The sequence below is a fragment of the Macrosteles quadrilineatus genome, unplaced genomic scaffold, assembly GCF_028750875.1.
Source record: "Macrosteles quadrilineatus isolate MER2022 unplaced genomic scaffold, UCM_ALF_1.0 Scaffold_1__1_contigs__length_201487025, whole genome shotgun sequence".
Taxonomy (NCBI): domain Eukaryota; kingdom Metazoa; phylum Arthropoda; class Insecta; order Hemiptera; family Cicadellidae; genus Macrosteles; species Macrosteles quadrilineatus.
The window spans coordinates 11,213,742-11,230,663 of NW_026542594.1; the positions used below are offsets into that span (position 1 = coordinate 11,213,742).

Below are 16,922 nucleotides of genomic sequence, written 5' to 3' on the forward strand. Positions count from 1 at the left end.
GCCCGGTTATTCTAGTCACTTTAGCAGGAATCCACTTTGGTCCTCGCTGATTATAGTTTCTTGCAAATACGGAGTCATTTTCTTTAAATTTCCTCTGAGGTGACTGTTGGTAATCGTGAAGCGCTTTATCCAAGATTTTCTCTTCTTTGTCACTTGAAGAATAATCTGGGTGAACTCTGTCTAAGATGGCCTGAGAGTGGATGGAATGATCACCTTAGTTCCCCAAAGTAAACATTGTTTGTATTGAGAAATTGAATTTTGACGAGAAATGAAAGGCGTAAGGTTGAGATCTGAGTTATGAGTTGGCCAACCACGTTGAGTCCATAATAGTACTTTAGATAGAAGTGGATCCTTTTCTGTTTCTTTTGCTATTATATTAGCGGTGATTGGTTTAACCTCATCGGATTCAATGTATAGCACGTCATTCAAGACTTCATTTATCTCTTGATCAACAACATTGGAGGAACATGGAAGACGACTCAAACCATCAGCATTCGGAATAGAAATCCCCGGTTTGTATACAAGATCAAAGTCATATCCATTTAAAAGGATACTCCAGCGAATCATTCGAGGTGACAGTGTGTTTGGTGTTTGTTTATCCACAGTGAAAAGACCCAGAAGTGGCTTATGATCTGTTCTAATTTCAAAATGCCTCCCATATAAGTAAATTCTGGTCAATTTTCAGTTCGATTGGAGGTCCTTTATACCCTAAAGAATTTGAAAATACATCGGAAAATTCAATTTTCAGATGTTGAACATCCAGCTGGGCTTTACTAAGAACTTCAGATTCATGACAGTTGATTGAAAGTACTCCGTTTACTTCAATGTTATGTTAAGACTTTTTAGCCAATTACGCCCCAATAAACTATTTCTATTACCTTCAGTTATGACTAACGGAACGAAACCATTGAACTTACCGTATTTCACATAAACATTAGTCTGACCTAAAACACTTACAGGTTTACCACTGTAATCCTTGAGTTTCCAAGGAGAAGGTTGCAGTTTACAGTTTTTATGAGAAATTGTATTCCATAGTTCTCCTCCTATGATAGAAACACCTGCACCAGTATCAACTTCCATTAGAACTTTTTGATTATTTATGTTGACAGTTGTACACAGTTCCGGTACTTTAGTGCAGTTAACTTCCTGGACGTATTGAGTTGTTTCGTTATTTGATTGAGGTGGAAACCTTTCTTCTTGTTCACAATTGGTTTCCTCTGACAAAACTTCATGAGCCCGCTGTCCCTTTGATCCGTGTTTTTGGCTAAAATATTCTTTGGGGCGTGGTTTCCCTCCTTTACAAACTCGTGCTAGATGCCCAATTTTCTTACAAATATTACAAGTAGTCTGAAGATGGGGACAATCCCTTCTAAAATGTCTTAGTCCACAACCAAGACAAACATTAGGTGTAACAGAGTGAGCTGGATTGTTGTTAAATGCAACAAATTTCCTGTTTGAATGGTCAATTTTATGTGCATTAGCAAAACTTGAGCTACTGAAAGAAAGTTCCTTACTTTGAGTTTGAAATAATTAATTTGACTTAGCTGCAATAACAACATCCTGAAGTTTAATAGTAGGTTCTTTCAAAATTTTATTTTGAGAATAGAAAGAGTTAAACGACTCTGATTCTGCTTGATGACACTTCCTAAAATTAAATATTTCAAAAAGGACATTTTTGGTAGGAGCGAAATAGTCAGTTAATAGTTTTATAACATTTTTGTACGTTATTTCATTAGGTTGTGGTAAACTGTCAAAAATGTAAGCCACATTCTCACCAGCTAGATTAAGTAGTAGTGCAGTTTTCCTTACATCATTGGTAATGACTGCAGCTAAGGGCCATGTCATACGAGCGCTATTGCCGTCGCGCAGATGCCGTTGAGATAGCGCCGGAAAAGGTACATGTCATACGTGACGGCAAATGCGTCGCGTTGATGCCGTCCCGCCAACGTCAGGTGCCTGTCATACGTAGCGTCTTTCGGGCGCATTTGCCGTCGCGGCAATTATGTTCAAGATGGACACTATCCAGTTAGGTTGTATCAGTGTTATGCACATTTTAGATACATATGAAGAGTATTATAGGAAGAATCCAAGACGATGGGGAACCCATCCTGTGCTTTCTTATCGTTTGTCGACAAGACAGTTCCATCTGATGTTCCAGCAACACAGGAAGTATGAAGATACATTTTTTAGTTACTATCGAATGTCAATTGCTTCTTTTGACGACTAAATAAATAATTTTTTCCGTATCAAACATCGTATCAAATATCGTAATAATCACTCCAAAGGTGTTCCAATTGATCTGACAGTGCTCACGCGGCAAATGCGTCCCACTGGCGCTAGCGCTTCGTATGACAGGGTCCCGCGTCACGTGCGCCGCGTCGCTAGCGCGACCGTCCGCGTTGGCTGCGCTCAGCGTCCGGCTAACACGGACTCGCCGACGGCATTAGCGTCCATTTGACATGCTCCATAAGAACCCCATTGCCAAGTTGGAGCGACTTTAACGCGACGGCAATAGCGCTCGTATGACATGGCCCTAAAGCATACCTCTCAAATTGCTTAATCCACGTACCCCAACGCTGTGCGACACTTGCAGGATTCGTATGGGGGTCAAAACGATCAGGCTTATTGAGATCCATTATCCAATTATCCTCGTCGCCAGTTTAGTAAATTGAAACATAATTAACAAAACTGAATTTATTGAACTCACAAATCAGACTAAACCAAAAAGTAAACAAAACATAATAATATTAACAGTCATCTGACAGATGTTATAAATAAAACATATGGACTTATTTCTTGATACATAACATTTGTGTTGTTTGGTTCTTTCATATTTTATTTAAATTTAAAATTAAATGCCACCAGTAAGACGAAGAACTGTAAGTCGCTGGAGGGAACGAGTACGTGACCGCTTGCATCAACCTCCCAAAGGAACAATTGACGGATACAGAGTGTCAGTAGGCCTCCTGCCGCGTGCCGTGGTGCTACATCCAACCTCGGACAAATGAACGTTAAATGTTTACATTGGGGTGGCGTACATTTTAAGCAAGAAAAAACTGGCAGAGACAGTTCCATTTTTAATCTTTGTTGCCATAAATGAAAGGTTTGTTTAGCCTACCTCTTTTGTGGAATCCACCATACTTTCAGGAACTCTGAAGTTCATTTAGATGAGAGGATCACACAAGGGATCTACAATTTCAAGATTCGACACGTTTTACCACCGAGTAGGTCCTCTAATTCTTCAAGAACGACATGATCCTGAATACGCACAGATGTATAAGTACGACGGTGGCACTAGAACCCAACAGCGCATGAAACAAAATTCAAATAATAAATGCAATAAAAAACGTGCGGGAAATAGTGGTCACAATGTCAACCCATTTGCCCTATCTTGGAAAGACTGTGGCAGAAATTTGTAGGGATGAGAGCTCCGAGGAGTCAAGTGAGATTCTTATGTACCTATACATAATAAGGGACAAAATAAGTGACTTCTCTGCTACCTGTAAAGATGTTGCAGCTACTTTTAAGCTGAAAACCGATCACCATCAGGCCAAATCTTAGCTTTTTTCTGTTTCAAAAACGAATAATGTTAAACGTGTATCCGTTCTATATCTGTCGTTGGATCCACTTGCTTACCCTCTTATGTTCCCAACCAAAGACTTTGGTTGGGGCCCCAAATTTAAACACGCCTAAAATAGAACAATAGAACATATCGAAGAAAAATTTAGTTTGCTACATTAGGTCGGAAAAGTTTATTTTACAGTTTGTGGATGACATCTACGTGCTCATAGAGTGCACCGGCCTACAGTACAAAAGAGATAACCGAAGCAGTTTGAGAGCGGATCAATATTTAAATATTGTAAATTACTTTTAGAATTTTTACAACATAATATATTTCATATTTCTATAAATAGTCATGGAAATTACTTTAGTACTCCTTGTTTGAGGTCTTGCTGTTTATGTTTTAGTTCTTTATTCTTTTATTACAAGTTACAGTTTTGTTCCATTTCGAGCAACGGGTTATCTAGTATATATTATAGTGATAAGTGAGGATTTGGTCACTCGCAATAACTGTTGTATTGGCTTTTGGAGCTCAAAAAGGTTAAATAGTGTACTTTTACTGATAAAGTCACAAACCTATTTGAGCTTAACTACTTTTTTATGCAAATAATTTTAAACCTAAGGCACTTACATTCAAATATCAGACACTTTTTAAACATTTCTTAGGTTTTCTCATGTTATCTACCACAGGAAGGTAGTTGATACAATTTAATTTTTAATTATATGAAAGAACAAAAATTTAAAAAGCTTGGATACAGTTGTATGTTGTAAACAGTTTAATTGATGTGCTACTCACAAGGTCCTTGAGTGTTTCATTTTCTATCCGGCTGATTGTGTGGAAACATTCATCGGCCTCATTTAAGTTGACACCATGATGCCTGGATGTGCAACAATAGTGGTCGTCGTTCTTCAGCAGGAAAGATCCATTCAGACAAGCCCAGTTGCTGAGAACTGTCTCAAGGTACCTGCAACCGGTAGCATTAGTGATAAACAAACAGTCAGTTCCATCATAAAAGGTAGTAAATAAGTTAAAGGTCTGCGACCTTAAAACAATGGTGAGAAATCAAATACCCCCGCCGCAGCAAACCTACAGACTTAGCGAATTTCCATCTGCCTGATTGGATTTAAACTAAAATGTCTCCTTAAAAATATCACATTTATTCCCTATTTAAACAGAATTAGTTTAAGTACTTAGGTTTGCTGCAACAGGGAGGGTAAAAAAGTTTTTTTTATGTAAAATATTAAAAGGTACTGTGGTTTAGTAAAAAATTAATGTATTTTCCAAATTTGATCAAAATATGTTCATAAACAAGCAAACTACAACAGTTGACTTATTCTCCATAAGAATAACATGGGAATTTTAAAATTACAATTTTTTTGAATTTTCTCCGTAACAATTAGGCGCATAATAACGTTTCAATATACTAAATTATTTGTTTTTTTAAGCTCTACAAAATGGTTTAAAAAGAAATTGTGAAATTTTGTGTTTTTAGGGTCAAAAATGGGAAAACCTATTTTTACCCCATAAAACCCCCCATAAACCCCCGTTCCCATAGTCCGATCATGCTGGTTCGCGAACTCATTCAAGTTTATCCCGCCTTACACCTTTAAACCAAATTTTATCAAAATCGGACAAAAATTACTCAAGTTATCGTGCGGATGGACACATATATATATATATGTTACACTCAATCTCCGAATTCGGACAATGTCCGAAATTTCTACCCACTCCGCGATGTGGATAGTGTGAAATACCCACGTCGCGGAGTGAGCATTTTATTCGGACATTGGCCGAAGTGAAATGCCCAGACCGCGTTGTGGGTAAATTGATTTACTCAAATGCCGAAGTCATAACGTTCTTCGGCGATTGAGCAAATCTAAAATACCCACAACGCGATGTGAGCAAGAGGGATTGCCCACGTCGGGTTGTGGGTATTTCTAGTTTTTGAAAACGCCGAATTTACGTTTAGACATGTCACCACCACCATTTGCACTATCTGCGATTAGGATGGACGGACCTGTACCTGCATTGTGTTTTCTTTACTGTTGCTGTCCTGTAATGATACGCACGTGGTAAAGTTAATATATGTTCAGTGATTACCTCTTGTGAGATATTGTTTTGGTCTGTCAAACGAGCCAATCAAGACGTCAGAGGTCAATGTGGATGGGCAAATCAGAGGTTAAAAGAGGTCGCCAACCTCTTAAAAAAAAAACAAGGTTTTATAAGATGTGTTTGCAAGAAGAACTGTTTGAGTAAATCATGTAAATGTATTAAATCAAACGTAAAATGCAATTCTCAATGCCATGGCAGCACCTCTTGTGCCAATAAGTAAAAGAAAGATGTAACAAGAACTGTGTGATAATTGGCGTTTTAAGGTTACTCCTATTTTTGTAAAGCGGGAAATAGTTATTTGTGCAACTAGTGAGAAAAGTCAGCAATTGACTCACTCGAGAGAAATTCTTACTCACGAGCCGTAGGCGAGTGAGGAATGGTTTCTCGAGTGAGGCAATTGTACTTTGAACTCGAGTTGCACATTATACTTTTCCTACAGTTACCATAAAACAAATAAATTGGTGAAGAAACATAACCTATGTTTACACAGAAGTGAACTTTTAATATAACATTTAACGTGAAGTGACAAATACAACAGTACAACAGCTGACCAGCTGATTTACAGCCAGTGCTACCAACGTATTTCGCGCGCATACGACGTTGCCTGCATGTTACGCGCTCACTATTTCGTGCCTTCACGTTGCAAATCTGGAGTGAGACAAAGTAATTAGAGTGAGACAATGTTAAAATTGTCTCACTGATGAGCGAATTGGCCACTTTGCTTTCTCAAATCAGTGAGAGAACATGTACATTGTTAGGTAACTGTAGGAAAACATAATTTCAATGTATGTGTAATGGACTTTTTTATATTTGTTCCTATTCGGTTTTTACTGTTTTCTTGTATTTTCTAAAATGCTATTTATACATTAAATAATTATAGTCGAAAACATAAATTTTATTTATTTTACCTATTGATTGTGGATTTCATGTAGATTTATGGGTATACGGTAGTTTATAAACTACTAGTCGGCGTTTGAGCAAACTAGAAATACCCACTACCCGACATGGACAATCACTTTTGCTCGCATCGCGTTGTGGGTATTTTGAATTAGCTCAATCGCCGAAGAAGGTTTTGACTTCGGCGTTTGAGTAAATCAGTTTACCCACAACGCGGTCTGGGCATTTCGTTTCGGACAATGTCCGAAATAAAATGCTCACTCCGCGACGTGGGTATTTTACTCTATCCACATCGCGGAGTGGGTAGAAATTTCGGACATTGTCCGAATTCGGAGATTGAGTGTAACATATATACATCTCTATATATAGATATATAAAAATTTGAACGAATGGTGTTTTTGGCCTCTGGGGACATCAAAATGAAAAAGTAAATCGGTCCCGGGCTTAGGTCTTACCATGAGACCTACGGTAATAGCTACTTCCCTATAGGGAAATTCGCTAAAAGAAATCCCATATAAAATTAAGAGAAATTAGGGGTTGGCCATCAATTGCAGATTGCTTATGTTGAGCTACAGGGGAAAAAAGAGTCAGAAACACTCTAATCTGTTACTATTAACAAAATACAAAGCCAAAACTATTAAAAATAAATAAAAAAAGTGGGATGGTAAAGAGATTAAAAAACAGAAGCCAGAACTAATAGACCGATACAATATGTACATGGGAGGAATCGACACAAACGATATGATGTTGTATTGTTATTTAGACGAGCAGAGGACTTTTAAATATCAGTGAATGGTAGTTTTTATTAGCGAATTTCCCATATAGGGAATAAGCTATTACCGTAGTACTCATGGTAAGACCTGGACGCGGGACAGATTTTTTTTTTCGTTTTGAGGTCCCTAGAGGCCAAAAACACCATCCGTTCAAATTCATATATATATATATTTATATATTTATATATATATATAAATAAAGATTAAACATTAAAAAACTTAGTACCCAAGTAAAATTATTTATTAAAATATTTACTGACTATAGTTTCGGCTCTAAGGCCATTTTCAAAGTAAACAAAAATCAAAATAAGATATGTAAATAAATAAATAACATATGATATTATAAAACTTTTCTAACTTGTAACATAATTTGAAAAATATAACAGAAATTGAGAAAATATTAATGAAAATAAGTACAACACATCATATAGTATATAAATTAATCAATGAAGACAAAATTATGTTACAAGTTAGAAAAGTTTTATAATATCATATGTTATTTATTTATTTACATATCTTATTTTGATTTTTGTTTACTTTGAAAATGGCCTTAGAGCCGAAACTATAGTCAGTAAATATTTTAATAAATAATTTTACTTAAGTTTTAAGTTTTTTAATGTTTAATCTTTATTTATATATAGTAGCCCTATTTTTCTATTTTTCACACATATATATATACAGGGTGACAAAAAAGTCTGGAAACGGTTTAATATCTTTTTAACTAAATTCGTTAGAAATTTCAAACCTTCCACATCAACTTACATGTATAAAAACTACTTTTTCCAAGTTTTATCATTTTTTTACCTCTACCAGGGGACGACCCATGAGGAGTAGGTACATAATCTTTAATGTAAGCATAGGTTGATATGCACATCATTTTAAAGGTCTGGTCAAGTCGAGTTCATTGCCGGAAACCGCGCCAAAAAAGGTTGATCCGTTACAAAATGGCGGCTGTCCAAAGTTCTTGTTGAATATACCTGCACAGGCCTTACTATTGGTAAATACTCGTATTAAACATTAGCTTGAGAGCTGAAACTGTATTTTAAAGTCAACTAGCTCATAGACTAATATTATTCAATCTTCAAAACAAATTTAAACGGGTTTCAGATTTCCCGGCTAATGTTGAATATGAGTATTTACCAAATCCAAGGCCTCTGCAGGTATATTCCGCAAGAACTTTGGACTGCCGCCATTTTGTAACGGATGAACCTTTTTTGACGCGGTTTCCGGCAATGAACTCCACTTGACCAGATTTTTAAAATGACGTGCATATCAATCTATGCTTACATTAAAGATTATGTACCTACTCCTCATTGGCCGTCCCCTGGTGAAGGTCAAAAAATGGCAATGCTTGCAAAAAGTGGTTTTCATACATATAAGATGATGTGAAAAGTTTTAATTTTCTAACAAATTTAGTTAAAAAGATATCAAGCCGTTTCCAGACTTTTTGTCACCCTGTATATACAGGGTGTCCCGGAACTCTCTACCAATATTTTAGGGCATTGCTCCTGGGTAAGAAACATACCTAAATATCATATTTAAACTGTCCGGAAGTCCTTAGTTACTCACACAGCCGCCATTTTGTTTTTTTCAGTTATTAATTTCTTTCTAAAGAATGGTTAAACATACGAAATGGAAACTTTGCAGAAACATTAATGACAACTAGACAAAGCTACAAAAAAATTATGACGATTTTTCAAATTCATAAAACAAAATGGCGGCCATTTAAAATTTTTATAAAATCAACGGTTTTTGAGCTATTTAAGAAACAACCAGCTATTTAAATGGTCGCCATTTAGTTTTATGAATTTGAAAAATCTTCATAATTTTTTTGTAGCTTTGTCTAGTTGTCATTAATGTTTGTGCAAAGTTTCCATTTCGTATGTTTAACCATTCTTTAGAAAAAAATTAATAACTGGAAAAAACAAAATGGCGGCTGTGTGAGTAACTAAGGACTTCCGGACAGTTTAAATATGATATTTAGGTATGTTTCTTACCCAGGAGCAACGTCCTAAAATATTGGTAGGGAGTTCTGGGACACCCTGTATATATATATATGTGTGTGTGTCTGTTAGCACGATAACTCGAGCAAAAATGATCCGATTTTGATGGAATTTGGTACAAACGTGTAAACATACGTTTATTCGAACGAGTTTGCGATCCAGCATGATCGGACCATGGGAACGGGGGTTTACGGTTGGTTTTATGGGGTAAAAATAGGTTTTTCCCATTTTTGACCCAAATAACATAAAGTTTAGCAATTTCTTTCCAAACCATTTTGTAGAGCTTAAAAAAACAAATAATTTAGTATATTGAAGCGTTATTATGCGCCTAATGGTTACGGAGAGAATTCCAAAAAATTTTAAATTTAAAATTCCCATGTTATTCTTATGGAGAATAAGTAAACTGTTGTAGTTTGCTTGTTTATGAACATATTTTGATCAAATTTGGAAATTGTTTTTATTTCTTACTAACTATTAACATTTTACAAAAAAAAAAACTGTTTTACCCTCCCTGATGCAGCAAACCTAAGTACTTGTTAAACTAATTCTATTTAAATAGGGAATAAATGTTATATTTTTAAGTAGACATTTCAGTGTAAATCCAATCAGTCAAATGAAAATTCGCTTAGTCTGCAGGTTTGCTGCGGCGGGGGGTATTTAATATATAACAAGGATGGTATTGAACAGCTACTTATTGTACAAAGAAAACAATGCTGGAAAATACTATCTAGATATGACTATACAGCTAAGATCATTGATAGCTTGGTAGAGGAATGGCTTGCAATTTGTCAAAAACCTACACACTCGGGAGGTTTTGATGCCAACCCAAAACAATATAGGATTCAAATGTTGCCAAGTAAACTTGAAACAAACTGTGCAGTTTGCAGTATAATCAGTACATCTCAAAGAGGTCCAAGAAAAAGGTCAAGGTACTGGTGGGAGATGCAGAGGGTTCCATCCATTATATTTTGGGAATCACCAATGTTAGCGTAAAAAGTTCATCATTTGTTTGTATATATTGTAAATTTGTTGACTATTTGTGTTTTTCTCAGACAGGTGCTCATTTTTTTAAAAATATTTAATAGTAAATATATTCTTATATGCTGAGTGAAGTTGGATTATCTGGGTGTAAAGAATCTGGGATGATCATAGTCAAACTTAAGTGCATCTGGGATATTTTGCAGTTTGAAGTTAGCGATAAGATTTTTTATTATTTTGAAAAATATCCTTTCAAGTTGAATTGAAATTACTAGATTGGTATCAAATTGTTTTATAAATACATGTAGTTATGAAAATATATGCTATCTATAAGGAACTAAGGCAAACTTAAATATTTTTTATCTCAGTCAAAACAAGAAATTTAAAATAGAAAAAAAATTTAAGTTTATAAATTTGTTGATACATTCTTCCATAAATTTTGTATATCTCAAAAAAACTTATATAATAAGCAAAAAAATATTATATGTTTAAGATGAAAAATACAAATTTTTATAGAGTTTTAAGTAAATTTATACAGAGCGGGTAAAAAACATATTGTCCCTTAAGGGTATATCTCAGCAATGTCCGCCAAATGATGGTTGGCCTTAAAAGGGTTAAACTCTCTAGAAATAAAATAATAATATCACATGTTGATATTTGTAATAATACGGTTTTGCAAAGTTGTAGCTGCTCTGATACAGAAGGAATTGTTGTGTCATTAACGTAATGTGTTGAGATACGGTACGCTGGCTTACGTCAGTAGGTCTTGGTCAACTGGTGAGTCAGTGGGTTGTTTCTGACAAGCTGTCAACTTGTCCTGAGACAAGGTGAGTATCTGTGATGACTCGTCTAGGATACGCAGGTCTTCTGGGGCCACTTTGTCCTGCAGCACCAAACATCCAACTTAGCACAATCATCAAACTAAAAACATCTATTATGATTTAGTCTGTATCGCTCATTTAATTTTTGAAAAGTGTAAAAATATTACAGTTAATTAAAAAAGGCCACATCACTTTCACAAACAACTATAATTACATCAGGGATCTGAATAACGTTTTCGGAATAACAAGCTTATCTGCATGAGAAAAAAGTCTACTCTGGCACAAGAAATGTAACACTTTATACAAACATTAAAAGAGACAGTATTTCATTGACAGCAGTATTAGAGTGACAGCATTTCCAACCAAGGACGGTCTGAATTGGAGAGAGAACTTGAAACATATTGGATTCTTTTCCATTCAGGCGAGAATACCATCCTCACAAGGATCCTTGGTACTTGTTCTCTTTGTTACAGCATTGGTTATTAAATCTACTTTTTTACTTTTACGAGTCAATTATATATTTCCTTTATTTAAATAAATAGGTAGAATTATATAAATTCTTTTACAGGTAACTTAGAAACTACAAATACAAAATGAGTCTGTTATGATGTCAGAACAAGATAGTAATAATTTAGAAACTTGGCATAAAAAATTGGGTCATCTAAATCGTAAGCAACTGCAAGAACTTCCTGAAATGTGTGAAGGTATACATTTTGGAAAACAGGAGAATAAAACTATTTTGGACTGTTCAGTGTGTGCTAAGGCTAAACAGGTAAGATTACCTTTCAAAAATGTGAGACAAAGAGCTGAAAGACCACTACAAATAATACATAGTGATCTTTGTGGTCCCATTGATCCTCCTACATACGATGGTAAGAATTATTTTTTGACATTGCTTGATGATTATACACATTTTTGTAAAGTGTATCTGTTGAGTACAAAATCAGCAGGTGAAGTGTCAATGTACATTAAACAGTATATCGCTGAAGCTGAGGCTCATTTCAATCTGAAAGTCAGTAAACTAAGATGTGACAATGGCGGGGAATACAAAAATGTAGAATTCATTGATTGGTGTAAAAAGAAAGGTATCCAAATTGATTTTACAATTCCATATACTCCACAACTGAATGGGAAATCTGAAAGACTAAATCTTACTTTAATGAAAAAAGCCAGATCTATATTATTTGAAGCCCACTGTGACAAAGAGATGTGGGGAGAAGCTGTGTTAACAGCCGCTTATCTTGCTAATAGAAGTCCTTCAACTGGATCAAGTAATACTCCCGCTGAAAAGTGGTATGGAAAGAAGCCAAATTTAAGTAATCTTCAGATTTTTGGCAAGAAAGTATATGCCAAAGTTATAAAGCCTTCAAGAAAACTTGACTCAAGGAGTAAAGAAGCCATGTTTGTTGGATACGCCACGAATGGATACAGGCTATGGGATCCAGAAAGAAGAGAGACATTTGTAAGTAGAGATGTGATCTTCACATCTAAATTTTTCTGTGAAAACAAAGAAAATAAATTACAAAATGAACAAATATTTGAACAATTTGAAGAAGCAAATGAAGAACACAGTAATTGGGAAGGTGAAGTAGAAGAACCTCATGAAATAAATGAAAGGGAAAATGAAATAATAGAACAACAAGAAGTACGTGATGAAAGTGAAGAAAGAGTAATAAATGAAGATATACCAAGAGAACACCAAAGAGTAATATATGAAGATAGACCTAGAGAAAGCCAAGAAGTACATGATGAAAGACAAAGCGGAGTTATAAATGAAGATAGAAACCTGGATCAAAATATGGAAGAAGAAGGATACAACCTTAGGCCAAGAGGAGTGATAAAAAAGCCCAAAAGATATGAAGACTACTGTTTTGAGGAAGACCAAGTGCTAATGACATATAGTGAAACGATGAAAAGTTCAGATCGAGATAAGTGGATGCAAGCAATAGAAGAGGAAAAACAATCTCTTAAAATAAACAACACTTGGGAATTGGTTGATGAAAAAGAAGCTGAGAGAGAAAAATTACTTACAGCTAAATGGATTTTTAAAATTAAGGAAGATGGTCGGTATAAAGCACGTCTTGTGGTCAGAGGATGCCAACAAAACCCAGATGATATTGATTATAAAGACTTATTCAGTCCTGTCGTTGATTCAAGTGCACTGAGATTGCTTTTTGCAATTGCTGCTAAAGAAGACATGGAAATGCAAACGTTTGATATAAAAACAGCATTCTTACATGGTGAATTAAATGAAACAATGTACATGAAACTACCAGAAGGTTACACTGAAAAAGGGAAGGTCTGTAAACTGAAAAAGGCCCTTTATGGTCTAAAACAAGCACCATGCCGATGGAATAAAAAACTTACAACCTTTCTGAAACAACAAGGCCTTGATCAACTAAAATCTGATCAATGTATTTTTAAAGACAACCAAGGAAAAATTATAATTGCAATTCATGTAGATGATGGTATCGTTTTTGGAAAGGACAAACAACGAATAGAGCATTTAATAACAATGTTAAACATGGAGTTTGGCATCACAAGAAATGAAAATCCTAAAACATACTTGGGAATGGAACTAAAAAAGGGAAATGATGGTTTGTACATATCCCAAGAGAAGTATGCTAAACAAGTGCTCAAAAAATATAACATGGCAGATTGCAAGTCAGTTAAAACCCCAATATCACCACAAAATCAGGAAGAACAAAATTTAAAATCTGATGATGATAATTCTAACTACAGAGAAATTATTGGAAGCTTACTATATCTCACAAGTAAAACTAGACCTGATTTGTCATATGCAGTTAGTTACGAAAGTAGATTCATGGAGAGACCTAAGAAAGAAGATGTACAGAATGTTAAAAGAACTCTAAGATATCTTAAAGGTACCCAAGACAGAAGAATAAAGTTCTCTAAGTCACAAGAACGAGAAAAAGAAGTACTTGAACTTATTGCATACAGCGATGCTGATTATGCTGGTGATAAGAATCAAAGAAAAAGTATCACTGGTTATGTTATAATTTATGCTGGGGGGCCAATAACATGGCGATCACGAAAACAGAACACTGTTGCAAAATCTACAACAGAGGCTGAGTACATTGCCGCTGCAGATTGCTGTACGGAATTCACATATCTGAGAACTTTGATTGAAGAGATAACGGGAAAACAAGTAAAAGTGACTTTGTATGTGGACAACCAAAGTTCTATCAAACTAATTAAATCTGGTCAGTTAAGTTTAACAGGAAGAAGACATATTGAGGTGAAATTTCATTATCTGAGTGAAAAATATCAGAATCAATAATTTGAAATTAAATACTGCCCGACTGATGATCAGATAGCTGATTTGTTCACAAAACCTCTCACGTATCCAAACTTCAACAAATTCAGAGACATGTTGACAGTTTAAAGATAAAGAGAACATTTTACCATTAAGGGGGTATGTTGAAATTACTTATAGTACTTTGTGTAATGGCAAAATGTTCTGCCTCCTAAAAACTGTCAAATAGTTAATAGTTTAATACCATATGTTTTTGGTTTTGTGTTATGTAAATAAAATCAATAATTAAGAATGGTTTGAATAGAAATAAAGTTTGTTACAAGTTCATCTATGTCCTTATTTAAATGTTAAAAGCTATAATTAAAAGTAATAAAAATAAAAGTAAAACTACAAAAATAACAGAAGGACTTGATTTGAGACAGATGACGAGAAACTAATACTGAGACTAGCATACTATTTACTGCTATTTAGTGTTGGAGAAGTAACTGTTTTATATCATCACCTGATTGAATGTTAATTGACTTGGTTACTTGTTGTATGTTTTAGGTTTGATGTAATTGTCAAAGGATGTATTAATTATTTTTCCTTGATAAAATATAAAACGTTTCTATATATATTTCTGGGGTATTACATTCACTAATTATTTAGTTTTATGGCACAATTTATTGTCTATTGAGGTATGAGTGAATGCGAATAAAGGTTGAGGATTAAGAGTTTTATTATATTTGTTTATTATATAATAGTTTTCTATTTAAAAAAACACTGTATAATAGTAGGATTTTTTTTAGAAGATAGCAGGCTTACCTGAATGGTAAAGAGTCCAAACTGGCACAAGAAACACAAAGTGCCATCTTACAGTGTATATGAGATAAACTTAAACTGTGTTTTTTCAATTCATACAACTGTATTGGCAACACTATCACAACAAATCACTGGACACCATTTTGGACATAAAGAAAACTACTTCCTTAGTTGAAAATGCTGTCAGTAACAATGAAATATTTTAATGTTTTGTGTAAATAGTGTAAAGTTGTGTTTCTTGTACCAGTTTGGACTCTTTCCCAATTAGGTAAGCTTGCTATCTTCTCAAAAAATCTTAAAACCTAGGCTCTTGCGCTCTATGTTACACCCTTAACTATAAAAAAGTATATTTACATCATCTCCAAGATCCTCTTCAGAAAGCTGAGAGAAAAAGTAATATTCTGTGAGAATTCTCTTTACTAAACAGATTACGCTTGAATTATCATGTTAAACATTTAATCAAACCATAAATAAAAACTAATCCTTGTTAAGAGTGTTTTCAAAGTATTTATTGTTAAAAGTTTTTCAGTAAAAAAATTGAACTTTAAATCTTATATACCCTAAAAAACTTTTGCAAAACTTATGACAGCTAGATTGACCATAATACTGGACCGAATTACATGCGGTTGGTACCAAACGAAAGATATTTTTCTGTATATGTGCAGAATCTCTTTATAAATTAAAATAGGCTCAAAAATAAGCACAAAAATGAATTTTAATTTTTTTTTATTAACTTGGGGCTTATGTGTTGCCATGTTGGTGACGAAATAACAACAAAATATAAACAGAAAATCAAAACAAGTTAAAGAAATTCCAATCACAAGTTTTATTTACAGCGTGGGTTTAAAATAAAGAAGTTTGCACAATACATACTTTAGGTTGAGTTTTAAACCACGGGGCGAGCTCTAGTTTAAAACTAAATACTTTTTTTTAAGTAGGCAATTAGAAAAATGTATTTAATTTACAACAAAACTAATACAGTGGTATATTTCATCACTAGGGCGTAAAGTAACTCTTTTAGACCAGAGTTCAATTTTGATGACGGAGGCGAAGATGAGGTCAAAAAATGAGCAAGGGTTGAAAAGACACTTTTTGCCAGTGTGATGAACTATATTTTTTTGTCATACTGCAAGAAGATTATTATTTAACAAACTAATAAGCCAAAATACATTTCATGTAAAGATAACCTCTCTCGACTACCAACTTGTTTTTAATTTTGCTAATGCAAACAAGCAGCTGTTTAGTAATTGATTTAGTCTTTCGTCTATTTAGGTTTGTGTAAATCTAGGCTATATTATACTATCAATATGTCAAACTATTGACAAGAATGCAAAAATAAGCTACAACCGATAAAATCAATCGATACATAATTTCAAAACATGGGATTACTTACAATCAAAGTTAACAACTGAGTTTACAACAGCTGACTTTAACTCCCTTGAAACTAAAAAGGCTTTTTAGTAGGGATGGACAAGACTGGATATTTAATTTCGATATGAGATCGAGACTCTTTTTTTCTCATCATAATTTAAGATGAGATCAAGGGGGGGCCACCAGTTGACCGACAAGATACTTGGTCGTCTTGCCACTAGACCGTCTTTTTTAATTAAATAGATAAATACTGAAAACCAGTACGTCGACAAGTTATTTCATCGTCAGTCCAGTTGACCGGCCTGTAAATCTAAATTATTATATACG

General features: G+C 34.4%; 1 protein-coding gene across 2 annotated transcripts in view; it reads right to left on the reverse strand.

Annotated features, from left to right (window-relative positions):
* Nucleotides 1-16,922, reverse strand: part of LOC129001749 (probable E3 ubiquitin-protein ligase HERC4) — a 167,156-nt gene that overhangs the window by 81,823 nt on the left and 68,411 nt on the right. For both annotated transcript variants that reach the window (XM_054429189.1, XM_054429181.1), the window contains 2 exons: nucleotides 11,081-11,208; nucleotides 4,358-4,526 (listed from right to left, as the gene is read on the reverse strand). In XM_054429189.1, the coding sequence (XP_054285164.1) occupies nucleotides 4,358-4,526; nucleotides 11,081-11,208 (297 nt within the window). The remainder of the gene's footprint in view (nucleotides 1-4,357; nucleotides 4,527-11,080; nucleotides 11,209-16,922) is intronic.